Source organism: Phocoena sinus, chromosome 17 (genome assembly GCF_008692025.1).
Source record: "Phocoena sinus isolate mPhoSin1 chromosome 17, mPhoSin1.pri, whole genome shotgun sequence".
Lineage (NCBI taxonomy): Eukaryota > Metazoa > Chordata > Mammalia > Artiodactyla > Phocoenidae > Phocoena > Phocoena sinus.
In genome coordinates this window covers 15,481,469-15,499,056 of record NC_045779.1, presented here as the reverse complement: position 1 = coordinate 15,499,056, position 17,588 = coordinate 15,481,469, and the positions used below count along the sequence as shown (strand labels likewise).

Genomic DNA, 17,588 nt, shown 5'->3' with positions numbered 1-17,588 from the left:
TCTTCCCAATCAATTTGATTCTCTCCCTCCTCCTTGCAATCCCATCACTTCAGCTATACTTCTCTAGGATTTACCCACATATGCTTTAAAATAAGATCATATACATCTCCTTCCTGGTAATACACCTCTAGAAAGCTAACTATCTTATTCATTTTAACACACACCCACACGTCCACAACAGTAAATGTAACTGAACAGAATGTAAAAATCATTGGTCTTATTTGTTGGGAAGGAACTTAAACTTCAAGTCTCATTGCTAAACATATTCACAAAGACTCAATTTTCTCTCTGTAGCCTATATCTTTCTTCTGAGCTCAACCCATATATGTCTGTAGATTTCTTTATGGGGATATCCCACAACCACCTCAATTTAAACTAGTCTAAAACAAGTTCATTACCTACCCTCTGTTCCTCCTCTTCTGCTAGTGTCAAATGTCTCCTTCTATGACTCTACTCAAGTCACTTAACTTTTAAATTATTTGTTGGGCCCATTTCTTCATCTACCCAGTGAAGAGCTTGACAATGAATTCAATGAAATCTTGATGGAAGGCACAAGGGAAATTTTAATTTAAAAAAAAAAAAAAGCTAAGGGACAAGAGAATGGAGCTGCCCATGTAATCAGTTCCACCCTCTTTTCAAAGGTTTGCTGACTTTCCAGCAGAGAATTTTTAGAAAGGGAAAATAGCTTCTTGCCTGAAGAGCTATTAACAGATAGCAGACAAATAAATAAATATTGGTAAGCTGAAAATACCTGATGTAGGGAATTTTGATGGTTATTCCAAGCAATTTTTAAAGGACTTATTGCTTGCCTTCCCGTTGCAAAGGGGATAATTTACATGATTATTTCAATGAAGGTTTTTGAAACACATGAAGAAATAGACCTTTGAGACACAGGCAAAGAAATCTGTCACACATAATCCAGGTGTGTTTTCAAGAAATCTGGAGTATTAAACTGATGATTTGTAAAATAACTACTGTATAAATAGCAAGAGTCCTTTCTTCAGGAATTCCTAACAAAAAAGGATGTTAAAAATGCATGTCCATGTTTATTGCTAGTAAATAAAAACAAAATTAATCTTTGTATATTAAAAAAATGCACGTCCAAATTGTAGAACCACAGGCATCTCATGTGTCAAGTTCTCACTTGTTTTGAAAAAGGGGTCTGGGGTCCGGTTACATAATTGCCATAACTGGATACAAGTGATCATGGGATCCGTGCATTTCCTTTTAAGTACACTGTAACTCGATTTTTTTTTTTTTTAATGGGGAGGGTTAGTTAACACTGGGGTAGTTAACGCTCAGCGGATTAGAAAAGGACTCCTTACAAAGATAAGTACTTCACGTCCTGGACCCAAGCCCCCAACACGCAGGCCACCCTGCTTCTCTGGGTAGGCGAGTGGCACGAGGCGGGAGAGGAGCTCCCTGAATCCGCGGGCACGGGGCAGGTGCTGGCGCAAGGCAGCAAGACGAACAAGGCTTCAGACGCAGGGCGGGCTCACAGAATGCTCACCTGGGCAAGTCCCCAAGTCTCCGTCTTGCGTTTGTAAAGTGGGCATAAAAATAGTGCCTTCCCTCTTCACGTTGGGAAGCTTAAATGAAAGAGCGGCACTCAGCACAGCAGTAAGCGCTAAATAAACCTTCGTTACTGCTGTTTATTGTAAAAGGACACACACACACGACACACAGGACACAGGACACACACACGACACACACACACGACACAGGGGACACACAGGACAGCACACACAGGACATACACACGACACACAGGACACGACAAGACACACAGGACACACACAGGACACACACAGGACACACCACACACACACAGAGGACACACACAGGACACAGGACACACAGGACACACACAGGACACACACATGATACACAGGACACACAACACACACAGCACACACACGACACACACACACAGGACACACGACACACAGGACACACAGGACACACGACACACAGGACACACACACACGACACACACGACACAGGACACACACACACACACCCACACACACACACACACACCCTCGCCTGAGAACCCGACGAGCGATCCTTCCCGGGATTTCGTCCTCAGTAACTAACCCCAAACCCCTCGCTCCATCACAAAACTTCCCTGGTTAAAAGGTCTCTCGTGCACTTGAATGAACTCGCCTGCCTGGACACAAACTACTGAGAAGGCACCACTTTCTATGACAGGCGGCAGCGCCCACAGGCCGGGAACCCAGCCTGACCTCGGGGCGCCTCACACCACACGGCCACGAACTCCCTCGCGCTGCGGCCCGCGAAACCTGGGCAGTGTCACGTGGCCGCTGGCCCCGCCCCTCGCGCAGCAACCGACTCCCCTCCTTTCCCGCGCCGCTCGCGCGTCGTCACGTGCTCGCGGGCCCCGCCCGCGGCACAGCGGCAGATTTCCCCCGCCCTTCCCTGAGCCTCACGTGACCTCTGCCCGGGCTCAGTACCCGAGCCACAGCCCGCTCCGCACGCGCGGCGTCACGTGACAGCTGGCCCTCCACCCACCACCCACCCCCCCTCTAACGGCCTGGTTACTTGTTCCGCGCTCCGGCGGCTCTTCTAGTTCAGCGCGGGCGAACGGCAGAAGGGGAGATGGCAGCCGCCCTGCAGCGCGTGGAACGGCTGTCCAGTCGGGTGATTCGCGTCCTGGGCTGTAACCCGGGCCCCATGACCTTGCAGGGCACCAACACCTACCTGGTGGGGACCGGCCCCAGGTAAACGTTTCCCCCCCCACAACCCCGCATCCTACACACCGACCCGCGGGACGCATGGAGCTGGGGCTGCGGTGGCTGCTCGCCGCGGGCGGAGAGGCTGTGCGCCCGCAGCCGGCACCACGGCTTCCCGCGCCAAGCGGGCGGGACCACCCCCAGATCACGACCACCCTGGGTGGTCAACTCTCTAGCTTACAGCTGGCTAATGAAAAAAACCACTTCGTGGTTTTGAGACCTAATTTACTTTGCATGATATTGAATGCCAGGATGAGCGTGTTTAAGCTGTTGAGAAACTAGAAATCGCCTGGAGTTAATCCAGGAAAGCGTTTACTTTCCACACCTGACTTTCACTGGTGTTTGGCCCGGAGTTTAACTTCGCTTCGCAAAAGCGATTCGTTGTGCTGAGGCCTTTTTCTTAACTCAGCAGCAGAGGGCAGGATTTTCTTGCTTCAAATTGCTCGAGTCTGTTGAAGAGTCCCCTAGCTCTTGGGAAAGAGAAGCTAACTTTGTTTTTGTTGCTGTTGTGTGGCCTTATTTAAATTACTCTGCGGAGGGAATAGCCTGTCTGTATTTCTAAGATTTTTCTCTTGTTCAGATGCATTCTATTTTAGTGGAATTATGCAGACATGGGAACATGTGATTTACTGCACAATAAGTGCATTGAGCAATTTTTGTATGGTACTTAGTCTTTAGTATACTCTAGATAATAGAAAATGAAAATAAGATATAGTTCCGCTTGAGCCCAGAATTTAATTGTTCAGCCCGGACGTGTTACAATTAGTAAAATATAGTTGATTACTAAAAACGGTTTAATAAGTATAGTTTATTGGGCTTTCATTTGAAGTATCCACTGTACTTGCCTTTTTCCAGTAAATCACAATTTTAGAAGCAACAGGATGGAGGGTCTGGAAGTACTGCACATCAAGCAGAAAGCAACAAGTTGAGTCCAGGATAAACAAGGCAGGGTCAGAGCTTTGAGCTGCTTCCGGAATCGAGGAGAACAGAAAATTAAGCAACAAAAATACCTGATATCTGGCGTAGAGTCTGGGTTAGCTGAGACTCCCTCACCCTAGGAAGTCCATAGATTTGCTCTTCACTTTTCAGTGTGTCGTCTTAAAGGAGCTCTAAAAGACGGTACCTAACATGAAAATTGCATGTAGTCAAAATTATCCTAGAAAGTCTCTCAGGAAAACACTATGTTGGAGATCAGTGTACTCTCTCTGTAAGTTCAACACAGCCTGCTTTTCTTCCAGCGGTGAAGCAGATGGCTGGTTCTGTTTGAAAACCAGATGAAGAAGTTGGCTTAGGTTTACGGGCCGTGTTGTATGAAAAATCCATACTGTGTCTTTAAACACTAGAATCCCACTCTGCATGGCAAGGTGCTGGTGCTAAAAGACATGAGGAACCTGAAACTGATTGAGGGAAGAGCAGATTCACGGCCTTCCATCTTACACTGCTTAGACTTCTACCCACATAAGCTTAGGGAGTGGAACAGCCAGTGGAATCACTCATAGATGAGAGAGAGGTGATGGTGAACCCATGTAGTTGAACTAGAATAAGTTGATGTACAGATGCTGCTGCTCTGCTGTATAAAGTAGATGTTAGGTGGCTAGGAATGAATATTAGTTGGGTCCAGGTAAATGGTTCTGATAATGGTATCCATCTGTTCCACTAAGATCACAGGTGCCTCCTGTATCACTAAACCCAATGGCATTTTTCCATTCCCATCTTACTTGAGCTTCAGTATCTTTTGATGCTATTGACCACTCCCTCCTTGATTTGCTTAACCGCATTCTCCTGGTTTCCTCTCACCTCTCTAGGTACTTATACAATTTGCTTTCTAGAATCATCCTCTTCACCAAGTATTTTAAGTATATGAGCCCTTCACAAGGCAATCCTACTCTTTCTTCTGTTCCCATTGTTATGTTCTTCACCTAGGGGATCTTGTCTACTTCCTTGGCTTCACCTGTTTTATTCATTAGTAACTCCCAAATTTATAGCTCCAGTGTAGACAAATCCAAGCTTCATCTTCAGACTAGGATAGCCAACTGGTTTCTTAAATCTCTAGTTGGAGCCTCACAGCCACTTGAAACTCATTGTTTCCCACTGGTCTTTCAGTCATCCAAATCTTGGTAAAGAGAACCATCCCCACATTTGATCAAGGCAAATACTTACGTACCCTCCTTGACATTTTTCTTCGCTTCCTGCACACACGTATCCAAGCCATTAAGAAGATCTCAGCATTTTCACTGCTGTCACCCAGTCCAAGCCAGTACAACTCTTGCTTAGGCTTTTGAAGTAGTCAGGCTTTTCTGCATCTACTTTTGTCCCTGTTCAATCCATTCTCCCCCACGTAGCCAAAGGAGTATTGTGGGGTTCTTGTTTTTTGTGTTCTGGTCTCTTATCCTGCAGCAGGGTAGCCTAGCTTATTCACTGGCTAATTTCAGGGTTCCAGTGGAGTGAGAGGAAGCACGGAAAGAAAGACCTGGAGGCTGAGGCTTACGGATGGCAAGCCATCACTTTCATGTCAGTCTTTTCAGTAGGAAAACCCAGTGTAAGTCCCTACTCAAAGGATTCAGAAACAGACTGCCATCCTTGATGGGAGGAGCGTCAAAGTGACATTTCAAGGGACATTATTATACGTAGGTGAAACATGAAACTTTTTTTCCTTGCAGTATGCTTAAAATGAGGTCTGTTTGTAAAGTAGTAATACAGCTTGGTCTTGATTAAGTTGCCCTTTAATAAAACACCTCTGGTATTTTTTTAAAGTTTTTGGAGACATAGTATTTCTTACAGACTCTTTTAAATGTTATTTGATAAAAAAGAAAGCCTTCATTCATAGTAGAAACATTTCTAAGTGCCTACTGTGTCTCAGGCAATATACTAGGAGTCTCCTATGGACTTGGTAGAAAAAATACACACATAACAATAGTTTTGCTTTCACTTGGCTTGGCGAATTGTAGATACCATAAATCAAATAGCCCCCAGGGAATTCCCTGGTGGTCCAGTGGTTAGGACTCCGTGCTCTCACTGCCGAGGGTCTGGGTTCAATCCCCGGCTGGGGAACTAAGATCCCACTAGCTTCAGTGTGGCCAAAAAAAAAAACCCAAAAAACATATAGCCCCCAAAATGGATATATAATTTACCATTTGACGAGGCCGATGAAGAGTAAGTCTAGAGTTCTGGCACCGTATAATTAAAGATTTTAATCTAGTCACTGTGGAGAGGTTTCGTAAGGGTGTGGCAATTCAGTTGACATCAGAAGTCACAGAAGAGGTGTGTCTGGCTGCATTTAAAACTTTGTGATTCACCAACATAACAGAGTTGGATTTTTTGGAAAATGGAAACTAGGAGGCCTTGTGATATTCTGATCTCCGATCTGTCATCACCCTGAGTCAAGCTTCTCTCCCATCCTGGCCACATGGGCTCTATCCACTCCGCCTCAGAGCTTTCATGCCTGCTTTCCTCTCTGTCTCCCACTTATCCTTCTCTTCACCCAGCCAACCTCACTCATCCTTTAGAGCTCTGTTAAAATAACATTTCCTCAATAAAGCCTTCCCTGACGCCTTACGCTGTGATAGGTTAATGTAGTACACTGCCTTAGCATTCCATACTTGTCATGGCCCTTATGTCAATAATAAAATGATTTTTTGTGTCAGGCTTTTCTGCATCTACTTTTGTCCCTGTTCAATCCATTCTCCCCCACGTAGCCAAAGGAGTATTGTGGGGTTCTTGTTTTTTGTGTTCTGGTCTCTTATCCTGCAACAGGGTAGCCTAGCTTATTCACTGGCTAATTTCAGGGTTCCAGTGGAGTGAGAGGAAGCATGGAAAGAAAGACCTGGAGGTATTTCCTCAACTCCTGAGGTATTTCCTCAACTCCACTCCCCACTAGAATATAAATTCAATGAAGGCTTATTCATTACTATATCTCTGGCACCTAGCACAGAGCCTTGTACATAGTACAGTAAATATTTGCTGAATGAATGAGCATTCTCTTTTTCCCTTCATTTGCTCTGTCAGGATTCTATTACTGCTGGATAACTGCAGTTTTAACCAGTCTTCCTTCCTCTTTCTGATCAGCCCATAGATGCCAAATGAATTTCCCTAAAGCACTCAGACTTACTGTGATGCCTAGTACAGTGGTATTCAGTAAACATTTGAATGGACCAATAATAGCTAGGTCTTCCAAAGAGTAGTTCCACGTTCCTCCTCTGCCTAGAACCTCTAAAAGATGGAGTTTTAATCTTTACTATTAAAATTGTAAATACCTTGAGGGTGAGTATACTATTTCTTCTTAATAGGAAAAGGCAGTCTAGTGGACTAGTTGGGCTTAAGATGCTGGGCTCTGATTATCAGGTCCCAGTACATGGCTCATGGCTGTGGATAAGACAGTTGATTTCGCTAAGCGTCAGATTGCTTATCTATACAGTGAGAGTTGTATCGTACCCACCTCAGACGGATGTTATGAGGATTCAGTGAAATTTAAGTGAAAATTCATACCTAAAGTACTTAAATTCTAGAACGGGGAAAGCACGTCAGCTATTACTTTACTCACTTTTTCCTCCCTTATAACATCCAGACAATACTGGGTTTATAGTAGGTGCTCAGAAAGTACTTAATGATTTTGTAAGAGGGACAGCAAATTGACAGAGACCATTTAATAGCTATCTCAATGTTGATAGAAAATACCTAATTGAGGAAGTTGATGCCACTAACTCCCGTTAGTTGAAGAATTTTTTTCTCCGTTCACGTAGCAGATTGTTACTGCATGCCAGGCCCTGTGCTCTGGTGAATAAATTGGTCACAGACCTGTACAGGTTCTTCTGCACTCTTCTCTTGCCCCTGGATTAGCATAACTCACATTTGCAAAATGACATCCTAAGATAGGGTATTGTCTGGGCTGTGAAGGACACAGCCCACCTAGAGATGACAGTGTCTGAGCCTCTGCACTAATTCTTCACAGACATCATTGATAGACTTGCTGTTTGTTAAGGAGGGAACAACCTTTTTTTCCAGTTTACAGCTGAGGTTGTACTTACGCCACATGAAGAATGATTCTAGGTGCTTCCCATGTAGTCCACTTCCTCCAGAGACCGACAGTGTGTCTTGAATGGACAAGTGACTGTGAAACTGAGTCCCCCTAAAGCCACGTTTCCTTACCGAGTTTATGACTAATCTCTCTATCCAAAACTTTATTCCCTTTCTTGTCCCCCCGCCCTCAGTCCTGTGCTACCTAAATATTCACCCACCAGAGTCAGATGACTAAAACTGCTGTAGTCAGCAACATCGTTCATGTACTAAAATTGCTGTTACAGATGTCATCGTTAACATACAAAGTCAGGTTGTTTCTCCAGGGCAAGATGGGTTTTTGTCTTGCGAGAAAGGCATGGCACATAGCAGATCATTCATAAACAGTTACTGATGAATTAATACACAAATAGAATGACTGAAACTTCGCATCAAGATGAATCATCTCTCCCCCAGCCTGACTTCGGGAGCGATTCCTGTGAAACAGCGGGAATTTAAGAAGTCAGTGAATTGGTTCTGGAGGAGGAAAATGTCACCCTGATTTCTTCCAGACAACTTCAGAGAGAAAGACCATCATCCCATAAAATAGTGAGAAAGGGCAAACAAAGTAGAAGGTGGGTTCAGAACCACACGCAGAAAAAGATAACTAATGAGGTGGTCTGAGTAGAGAAAGGAAGCAGCTCAGAGACTCCCCGACACTTCCCTGCTGCCTGCACTTTCACGTGAGGCAGCCCGTGTAAAACTTCAGGGATCGGTTTTGTGTATAGTGCAGAAGACTGGGTTTCCTTAGGGATACCCTCGAATCAGATTCTTTCATATCTCCGAGACATTTGAGGATGTTGTAAAAGATCTCAAAGGCAGCGTGGATAAAAGCGCATCTTCTGGCGCCAGAATACCTGGGTGCAAATGCTGCTTCTGCCCTATCTTTGCAGAGTAACCTTGGGCAAGTTACTTAATTTCTGGATATAATAATGAAATGCCTACTTCAAAACGGTGTTACGAGAAATACAATTGTTAAAATATGTCAGGTCCTTGGAACAGTGCCTTATTTCTTTCAAGTGCTATGTAAGTGTTGAGTACCATTGCCATTATTCCTTGTTCAGACTCACATTTATAAGTTTTTTTCAGAGAACTTTCTGAAGGTGAGATGATTATAGTTAAGCTGAAATAACATGCAGCTGCTTTTCAAGCACGTTGGAAGCAAGGCAATTTGTGCGGTTTCTTAAATGTAATGTAAATTATCTGTGTGAGAAACATGCTGATACAAACTCTGTGTTCCGACTGTATGATTATTTTCCATTTAATTTTCAGGAGAATCCTCATTGACACTGGAGAACCAGCAATCCCAGAATATATCGTCTGTTTAAAGCAGGCTCTGACAGAATTTAACACAGCCATCCAGGAAATCGTAGTGACCCATTGGCACCGTGATCATACCGGAGGCATAGGAGATATTTGTAAAAACATCAATAATGGTAAACAGAAAACATTCATTAAGCTCACTGAAGAAAACTGTGTCTTCGGAATAATTTACTTCGGTTAACAGAGCTAAGTAAGCTAGTAAACCATTTACTAGCTTACGTATTTAAATGGTACTTTCAGAAATTACTGTAACTTGAACACTATCCCCAGTTTTAACAGAGGAGGCAAGGAAAGGTCCTATTTTCTATTTCAGCTCTCTTTGCCCTCTTATTTTTCCCCTTTGCCCAGTGATGAAGATCAGTTTTAATTTAGTTTGCATGACAATTACTATTTCAGATTTAATAACTAACTACTGTTGAGCACTTACTGTGTGCCAGGCACTGTGCTGAACGTTTGGCCTGAGTACTGTGAGGTGTATGTTCTTGTCCACATTCTAAATGTGACCTCACGTCTTCCATAACATAAGGCAATTACCACAGTAAACTGAAATACTGGGGAAAGATCATTGTATTGATAATTCTCTGTCCCTGAAACCTATTCAGTACTGACACCTTACCATCTCCCTTATTCCCTCATCCCACCGTCACACACATAGATTCATCCATACATACATACATTCATCCATTCTGGACATCTGACCCACTTTCTTTAAATTAAAAATTAAAATAGTTTGGGGTTCCCTACAAATAATGAATATTTATATGATAGATTACCTATTATGTTGATTTAAAGAAAATCAAAAAGAAATTTGACACTGCTTTATAGCCATGAAAACTTTAATACTTGTTTGAGAAGTGGCTTGTTGTGTTTCGTTCTGATCTTTACTGAAGCTAGACTAACTACATGCAGACCTTGAGTTCCTCAGCACTGAAATTGTTCGGGTGTACCTTTCAGGATCTCTCCCCAAAAGTTCCATGTATTTCTTCATTCTGTAAATCCTTAATCACTAGCATTCTTGTTCCATTTTGCTTTCTAATTTCTTTTTATTCCATATTTTAATAGTTTAAATTTTTTATAATTTTGTTTAACTTAGTATGGCAGAATTTTTCAAGTACTTTACAATGCTAACTTCCTGTGTTTTGTTTTGTGTTTTGCGGTACACGGGCCTCTCACTGTTGTGGCCTCTCCCGTTGCGGAGCACAGGCTCCGGACGCGCAGGATCAGCGGCCATGGCTCACGGGCCCAGCCGCTCCGCGGCATGTGGGATCTTCCTGAACCGGGGCTCGAACCTGCGTCCCCTGCATCGGCAGGCGGACTCGCAACCACTGCGCCACAAGGGAAGCCCACTTCCTGTGTTTTTACAGGCCACACCAAAATTATGAATGCCATTTATAAGATTTCTATGGGAAGTTAGGGTAACTCTAAAGTAATCTGCCTGCAAAATTTTAAAATATGATCAGTGTGTGATTTGGGAACTCCTAGTGGCTTACAGGGAGCCAGAATTTTACCAGACATGAGAACTGTATAGCCCCAGGGTGCTCAAGTTTTTTGTTTTGGCTTGGTTTTGGGTAAATCTTGTAAAATATATTTTGTTATCTAATTATTATTATTTTGCAGCTGAAGTTGGGCCTTTGCCATGTATTTAACATCCGAGTCCTAGGAGTCAAATGTTTGCTTCTTGCTATTCAATTAGAGTGTTAGAAAATATTATACATGAGCAATATCACGTTTGTATCAGCTTAAATAATTAACATTGGCAATGATATTATAATCCATAAACCTTAACAAATGACTGAGGGTTTCCTCCTGTTAAAATAATTACACAATAGAGACAGAAAGTTGATAAGTGGTTGCCAAGGGCTGGGTGAAGGAGAGAATAGGGAGTGAGTACCATTGGGTATAGGGTTTCGGAACGTTCTAAAATTTTATAGTGATTATGGTTGTACAATTCTTTGAATACGCTAAAAAAAAACTAACAACAACAGTGAATTGTGCATTTCAAAAGGGTGAATTTTATAGTATGTGAATTACATCTCAATAAGCTTTTATTTAAAATAATAACTACTATATGATCGATTTCAGCATGCCCTTCTCCATCTTGTCTGTGTAGATTGCTATTGTGACTAAGATATGTGTTTTCAAATTTGCACATAATTTTAAAAACCGGCACGGAGTTATTTTATAGTGTGGCATTTGTTTTGTAATTTTGAGGTAGTTGTGAGTTTTTTGGAAGGATCATCTGCCTCATAACTAGAGATGTAGTACCTCCACTTCTTTACTGAAAAACAAAATTATGCAGATCACAAATAAAAACAAACAAAAACACCTTGCTATCTCACTCTAAATTGAAGACAGCCTTACTGTGTAACATCAGTTCCCAGAATAGCGTATTACTTTTTGCTTCAGCCTCTCAAGATACGAAGCAATGGAATTTGGCGCTGGAGAGGGAAGGTCTAGTTGCTGTTGTTTTATTTTTATTATATTTGTGATATTTCTATCCTTTATCCTTCCTACTAGCCAGATTTCTATGCCTTGTCAGTTTTCCTTTGCATGTGTTTTTCTCCCTCCGCATTTCCATTGACACCACTGTAGCCCTAATGCTCATTACCTCCCAGCAGGGTTCTTGCAGTCACCCCATCCTGGTCTTTCTGATCTCTCCCTCTCCAGTCTCCCCACCTACAGCTGCCATACTAATCCACCTATTAACACTATTTCAGTTTCTTACTAAAGAGTGTATGGTAGTCACATACTGTAAAGTTTAAATCCCCCTGTTCTCTGAAAGGCGCTTTAAGGCCCTCCATGATCTGAGCTCACCTTACTGTCCCACTCTTTCCAGCCAGGGTTTTGCTTTAGGCAAGTTGGTAGCATTGTTTGGCGCATATGCCACGCTCATCCTCCTTTCTGTGCCTTTACTAACGCTGTTTCCCTTACCTATACAAAGGGTTTCTCTGAACCCTTTGCCATCTTTCTAATTGTTTCTCCTTTCTCTAAACACCTGCTGCTTTTATTAGCTGAATTGTCCATTTAGTATCCCTTAAGTGGGACTGAGTATAGTTCTCTAATTATTGCCTGTTTGTGTTTTATTTCCCCCAACTACGACAGTTTTTAAGCATTTTGGTGTCATGGTCCTTGTATTCACTGTACATAGTATACTGGTTAGATGACTGCCACTCAGCTATTGATTGGTTAAGTAATTGATTTTCTTTGTGTCAGTGAGGGTACTATGGGTTACATTTATTTTAATGGTTTCATATCTTAGCCCCGGGTTTGGGGCTTCCTTTCAGCTTTCACAGAAAGAACTTTATACTATTATCCTTTTATTATTAAGTACTGCCGTGATGCCATAACCTCTTTTATTCTGTGTTAGGCACCTAGGTAGGGAAAAGTTCCCCGTTTGGGTATTACTGCCTCTTCAACACCCATCTTTTTTTTTTTTTAATCTTTATTTTTTATTGGAGTCTAGTTGATTTACAATGTTGTATTAGTTTCAGGTGTACAGCAAAGTAATTCACTTATAGATATACATGTATCTGTTCTTTTTCAGATTCTTTTCCTATATAGGTTATTACAGAGTACTGAGTAAAGTTCCCAGTGCTCTACAGTATTCAACACCCATCTTGAGCTCAAACCTAGCTGAGACTGTGAAGTGCTACTTCCAAATTTTTATATAAAAGAGGAGTGACGGGCTTCCCTGGTGGCACAGTGGTTGGGAGTCCGCCTGCCGATGCAGGGGACACGGGTTCGTGCCCCGGTCTGGGAGGATCCCACATGCTGCGGAGCGGCTGGGCCCGTGAGCCATGGCCGCTGAGCCTGCGCGTCCAGAGCCTGTGCTCCGCAACGGGAGAGGCCACGGCAGTGAGAGGCCCAGGTACCTCAAAAAAAAAAAAAGAGGAGTGACTACAAAAAAACAAAGGCTTTTATGTAGACCTAGAAGGACATGAGAGAATAAAAATCTCTTTTGTTAAGGTGGAGGAAATAGTTGCCATCCCAGAGGTATGCTGCTACAGTTCATCCCATTTTCTGTTGCCTCTTACCGTTAAGATTTTTTGCAGCCAATCTCAGGTGTTCGCCGTATGGAAGTTGATCTCTTAAAAGGCTAAATTATCATTTAAAGTGTGACTTAATATATTTTACGTGTTTTGTGACTAGACAGTACATACTGCATTAAAAAACTCCCACGGAATCCCGAGAGAAAAGAAACTGTAGGAGATGGAGAGCAACAGTATGTTTATGTGAAAGATGGAGATGTGATTAAGACTGAAGGCGCCACACTAAGGTACGTGAATGTCCTTAAGACACGGAAGGCGGGGCTGGGGGGAGGGGTCTGTGTATATGTGTTGTAAAAAGACAAGACATATTTGCTTGTCTGAGTGAAAATACCTCAGGAAAATACCTCAGCAGATCCAGAAGATCTGCTAACATTGGTTTCTCTGGGAAGAGAAATTGGGTTGCTTGAGAAACAGGGGAAAAGAGAAGGAGTTTTCACTCTATCTGCCTTTTTAAAATTATTTGTTTGAATTAGTTGATTACCTTCTTTTAATAAATAAAATTTAAATTTAAAAAAATAGATTAGCATTTCCTGCTAGGGTGATTTGGGATTTCTACCCATCAGTTAAATTCAGGGTTCTCTCGTGCTCTCACTTCCAAAAGGTGACACATCCCTAAAGTAAACACGTTGCTGGCCAGACCCATAATCCCCTGTGACCTATCTGAGGGATTCAAAAGGGTGTTTCAAACTCGTCAACTTTGAATCTGAACTAATTCTGGTTCTCTCTCCCCCACAATCTGTACTTGTTTTTTGTCTTCAGAACATCTACTCTCTCAGTACTTAAGATTTTTTTTTCCTTCTAAGATAGAAGCTGACTCCTCTTCACCCGTGTACTCCCCTGCATCCCTCCCCACGGCCCTCCCCATCTAATCAGGTTAGTTCTGAACCTCAGAAATATTTGGCAATGTCGCCTCTCTTTCTCCATGTCCACGACCACTACTTCTTGCTCAGTCTTCCTGTCTGCAGGCTCCCCCCTTTCCAATCTGACCTTCATTCCCCATGTCAGTTGAAACCTGGAACAGCCCTCACTGCACACAAGGTAATGTTTGTTCTCCTGACCGTGTCACAGTCTGGCGCCAGAGTTCTCTGGTCTTCGCTCCCATCACTCCCCTCACAGGCATAGTTAGCAAGGACGCTCTGTGCGGCCGTGCTTTTGCTCGTGCCTTCCCCTGTACTAGGCATTGCCCCTTCCCCGCAACTCATCTCCCCGACAGACTCTTATCTGTTCATGCTTCAGACCTACTCCACATGTTACTTACTTCAAGAACCCTTTCCAGGCCTAATTCACTATTCCCTCCACTAACTTTCCTATAACCTTTATTATTTTGTATTAAATTGTATTGTAAGTTTTTTTGTATGTAAGTACCTGAAAAGGTAATCAACTCCTTAGCTTCACAATATTAGTTAATTCTAGTCGCTGTGGTCAACCAACCCAGAAATGCATAATGGCTCAAACATGAAAGAGGTTTACTTCTCAGTCACATAAAGTCCAAAACGGGGTGCTGACTAGTGACTGACCCTCCTGTAAGTAAGGTTTCAGGCTCCGTGCGTCTTGGGATTCCATTAACCTCACTCCTTGGCTTCCGAGGTCGCCGTGCTCACCTCCATCAACCCAGCGAGTGGAGAAAGAGCATGAAAGGGATCTTACCTGGAAGGTTTTCACAGACCCGGCCGTCTCTTGCATTGGCTATAAGTTCAGTCATGTGCCACTCCTGACTGTGCAGAGACAAGGAAATAGAGCTTAACTTGGTGCCCAGGAAAAAGAGGGAATAGGTTTGATGACAAGCTAGCCACTGTGACACAGGCAGGTCCCAGATTCATCTTTAGATCCTCAGTCCCTGGCACTTAGGAGGTAATGGGTATTTATCCTACACACAGTAAATTTACTACCTCCAAAGAGGCGAGTAAATGAACAGAAGAATGAGAAAGAGAAAATGAAGTCATGGGTATCCATGCCACCTTTCAAACCAGCGTTCCCTTTTCTTCAGTATGCAGTGATTGACAGAATTTAATTTATAAACCAACTAATTTCTGGGAATATGCTTTAAATGCTCTTGTTGAAAATATGATAGTACCTCGTATAATTTGCTCATGGTACCAAAGGAAAACAAACATCATACAGCTGCTACTTCAAAAAGTATTTGGTATTCTCGGACAATACAGAATATCGCCCATCACACACCAGACCTAGTGAAAATGAAAGGGGTCGAGACAGTAGGTGGTTCCTTGAGTCTTCTGTCTCAAAGGCGTGGGTATCACAGTACTGGTTTATCGGTTATCACAGAATTATGGACATTAGATCTATACCTAATTGCAGATTAAGAATATTCAGTGCTTGGAAGTTACTGCCACCCATCTGCCATGAACAGACCACATACTTTAAGCTTTTTATTAGAGTATTCAAACAGAAAAGCGTACCTATCATCCGTGTGCAACGGTGAGTTGTTACAAACTGAACAAACCCTATGAGCAATACACAGATCAAGAAACAACAATATGGTGTAGGTACAGAGAACAGAGTAGTGGTTACCAGAGGGGAGGTGGGGGCGTGAAATGGGTTAAGGGGATCAACCGTACCGTGATGATGGAAAATAAATTGGTGGTGGGGAGCATATTGAAGTAGAAATATAATGTACACGTGAAACATATGTAATGTTATAAATCAATGTTACCTCAATTAAAGAAAAAAAAAATTTTTTTAACCTAAAAAAAAAAGTAGGAAACAGTATCAGTGCCCCAAAGCCTCCCACATCTTGCTTCCCGTCACCACCCCCTCTCAGTGGAATACTGTCTCAGATTCATGGAGTGAATTGATGCCAAGGAGCTCCATATTATATGAATTCTATTTAAGTTTTGTTTTACTGCCTTCTGATTAAGATAAAGTATGAGAACCTATCTATTTTAAGATTTGGGAGGAAAACTAATACAGAGAATCAAAAAAGTAAACTCACTTTTTTAAGAAGACTTTGTAAATATTTTCCCAAAATATGAATTCTTTTTTTTTTTGGTGGTACCCGGGCCTCTCACTGTTGTGGCCTCCTCACTGTTGTGGCCTCCCGGAGCACAGGCCTCCCGTTGCGGAGCACAGGCTCAGCGGCCATGGCTCACGGGCCCAGCCGCTCCACGGCATGTGGGATCCCCCCGGACCAGGGCACGAACCCGCGTCCCCTGAATCGGCAGGCGGACTCTCAACCACTGCACCACCAGGGAAGCCCCAAAATACGAATTCTAATTACGCTAAAATCTGAATAAAATATTTAATTTACTGATGACCATGGCTTCCAATTTCCATTTTTATCAAGTCAGTAAAACCCAATTATTTTAAATATTAACAAGAAGACTCATTGTTAAGCAAAAGTTCTGTAAGAAGAAGGTTAAAATTTACTAAGTCTCCAAGTGTTTGATGACCAGTTGATCTTTTTTGCTTGCCAATTTTGGAAAAAAAAAATACAAAAGAGAGATAATATCCACCAAGAACCCTTTAGTAAGTAGTAGAAAGTTAGCAAGGTTTTTCAGTAAGGATTTGATTCTGGATGTAACTTTCAGGAATTTTCTAGTGAACTAAGTTTAATTTCTCAGAGAAAAATCAGTCCAACAGCTTTTGTTGACTGCTCTACATTTTCTAAGACAGCCATCGTTACAAAGTCTGTCTGTCACAGAAGTGGCAGAACTAGATCAGTGCTCTACCTGATGCATGGGAAGGCCACCGCTGCAGTTCCTCGGATCTTTCCTAAAGCACCTCTGATGTCATTTCCTTTTCCCCTTCCTGCATATGTGAAGAGAATTTTAACACAGTTTTTATGCAAGTTAAAGCATTAGCCACGCAGGTGACTGAAGAATTGGAATTTCTGATCCCCTGATTTAAGAAATCTTAATTGCCTTCAGCCTGGAAAATATCAAAGAAAGCCATAACTGAGCTCTGGCGTGGAGAGTGGGAGGGGAATAATAAAGGAGGCGTTGCAGGCACATTGACGGATAAGGCAATTTGCAGACCCTGAAAAAGAATGGTTCTCCAAATGAGTTTTTGTAGATTATAAAAAAAAAAAAAAAAAAAGATTGGGTTCTGCCCATAAATGCATTCTATGTATGATTGTTCATAGGATTGGCTATAAGATAGGATACATACCCACACCTACATATTTTTTTCCATGATGGTTTGATTTACATGTAATATGATTCAGCTAATATCTGTCATATCATATAGATACAATAAAAAGAAGAAGAAAAGAAAAATTTTCTCCTTCTGATGAGAACTCAGTATTTATTCTCTTAACTTTTTTACATATCATACAGCAGTGTTAATTATAGTCATCATGTTGTACATTATATGCCTGGTACTTACATTATAATTGGAAATTTGTACCTTTTGACTACTTTCCTCCAGTTCCTTCTCCCCTCACCAAGAACTTTATT

The 17,588-nt window shown here is 42.3% G+C and overlaps 1 protein-coding gene across 1 annotated transcript in view; it reads left to right on the top strand.

The window, feature by feature from the left end:
* The first annotated feature begins 2,525 nt into the window (after positions 1-2,525).
* Positions 2,526-17,588, top strand: part of LACTB2 (lactamase beta 2) — a 29,550-nt gene continuing 14,487 nt past the window's right edge. The window contains exons 1-3 of the mRNA XM_032610611.1: positions 2,526-2,740; positions 9,077-9,240; positions 13,277-13,403. Coding sequence (XP_032466502.1) covers positions 2,619-2,740; positions 9,077-9,240; positions 13,277-13,403 — 413 coding nt within the window. The 5' untranslated portion in view covers positions 2,526-2,618. The remainder of the gene's footprint in view (positions 2,741-9,076; positions 9,241-13,276; positions 13,404-17,588) is intronic.